This window comes from Frankliniella occidentalis, unplaced genomic scaffold (genome assembly GCF_000697945.3).
Source record: "Frankliniella occidentalis isolate FOCC.00 unplaced genomic scaffold, Focc_3.1 Scaffold55, whole genome shotgun sequence".
NCBI lineage: Eukaryota > Metazoa > Arthropoda > Insecta > Thysanoptera > Thripidae > Frankliniella > Frankliniella occidentalis.
The window spans coordinates 860,545-862,352 of NW_026267185.1; the positions used below are offsets into that span (position 1 = coordinate 860,545).

General features: G+C 53.7%; 1 protein-coding gene across 1 annotated transcript in view; it reads left to right on the plus strand.

Moving 5' to 3' along the window:
• Positions 1-744, plus strand: part of LOC127749451 (uncharacterized) — a 2,843-nt gene extending 2,099 nt beyond the window's left edge. Inside the window, exons 2-3 of the mRNA XM_052267595.1 lie at positions 52-315; positions 401-744. Coding sequence (XP_052123555.1) covers positions 52-315; positions 401-705 — 569 coding nt within the window. The 3' untranslated portion in view covers positions 706-744. The remainder of the gene's footprint in view (positions 1-51; positions 316-400) is intronic.
• Positions 745-1,808: the final 1,064 nt, after the last annotated feature.

Here is a 1,808-nt window from a genome sequence, read left to right on the forward strand (position 1 = left end):
GGGGGGGGGGTCGTGGCTGACTTGGTGCAGTGCTGATTGAGGTATTTGTAGGCAGCTGTCCCGGCGTTTGGGGCGACGGGGGTCACGTTCTCCTGGTGGTCTGGGACCCGAGGGCCTCTCAGTGGGTGGACCCATCCGCGGAGGTCGTAGCCCGTCTGGGCGGAGTCCCGGAGGACGTGTCCAGTGACGAGGATGTCGGGCCGTCGCAGCACTATCCCGTTGCGGACCGGCGGTGGGTCGGTGAGCTTGGCGGTGGTGGCCGCTCCGGGTCCCCTGGCCCGTCGTCGGTGCCCGACGTTGTCAGTCCCTCAACCTGTAAGTGGCAGCGTATGCATCAGTTACGATTTTTAAACTGTTGGACCCTTTGAACCTTTACCAGGCCCCTGTTTTTTGTCATCAGCTGCGTCTTCCGTCGGCGCCGCGCTGCAGGGCGCTCCGGGCTGCCTGTGGGGTTGCGCAGAGTGCCCGAACTCCTATACCCTCTGCGTGCAGTGTGAGGGCGAGCAGCTCCTCGAGCACCGCGCTGAAGTGGAGTTCGCCGAGGCCGCCGCCCAGATGCGGCACTTCGCGGCGGTAGAGGCGGCTCTATGGCTGGACGAAGCCCGCGCTGCCCGCCAGCTGGCTGAGCAGGATGAGATCAGCGCCGCCGAGGCCGCTGCCAACGCCCTCCTCGATGCTGAGGAGGCAGCCGCGCGAATTCCGTAGGACGTGCTTTGTACTCTGTAATAAAGGCCTTGCAAACCATTTGGTGTACTTACTTCACCCTATTAGTAAAAAGGTGTAAAGGTAGGGGTGGGAGGTGGGGTTTATAGCAAGCAGGTAGAAGCAGGAAGCAGGGAACCTAGTCGAGCAAACGCGTTTGGCATATTAGCAGGGGACGGCAAAGCACACTGGCAATTAAGTTACACACAGTATGGCCCTTCCCCCCCAGGTGGGGGCGCGTGGAGCCTCACCCCGACCCGCAGTGGCTAGCCCACTCCAGGCCGGCCCCAGCAAAAAATTCTCTCAGATATCATATAATTAGAGAACAAATAAGACATGCCGAAAAACGTCCTCCGCCATCTTGGTTTTTTTCGGCACATATGCCCTCCAGCCTGAACGGAGCGTCGCACGACATCGTGGATAATACCGTTGAGTTCGTAGGGGGCGACTTTGAGGGGGTCTAGTTAGGTGAAAAAATCGCTAAGACCTACCCTTCACCAACTTTATTAAACAGCCCCCCTCCCCTCCCTCTTTTTCTTTTTCCTCCGGCCGGCTGGCGGTAGCAGTCTTCACCTTTCATGCAGTATTCTGTGAGCTTGTGCGCTCTGTCACCCAGTTAAGAGCAAATTCCGATCGATTCAATGATGTTTTTCTTTGCATTAGTTTAATCGTAACTTATAGCTAGCATAACTTATAACACATTCTTACGTAAGGGTCAAAACCATCTACATTTTAATTTAATTTAATAATTTGCTCTCGTCTGTTCAATTAAAATATTTTATATAATTCCCTTGAGGGGCGTTTCGCACTTTTAACACACCTTTAACACATCCTTAATTTTCACAAAATATTCTACACGATAGTCTATTTCGCCCTTCAAATTTTGCACCGGAGAATTACAAAAAAAAAATTGGCTCCATAATAAACAATATAATACTCTATGCCAACCCTGGGAGCCAGGCCGTCTAGGAACACCTCGGGGAAATATGGGATTTTGTTCCAGCAAGGATTAAAATGTCCCGCCCTCCAAAGTCGGCCCAGGGCGTAAGTCGCCAAGACCTTCCGAAAAAGTGTCCCGCCATCTTTTGACATGTTGTTCCCCGGGT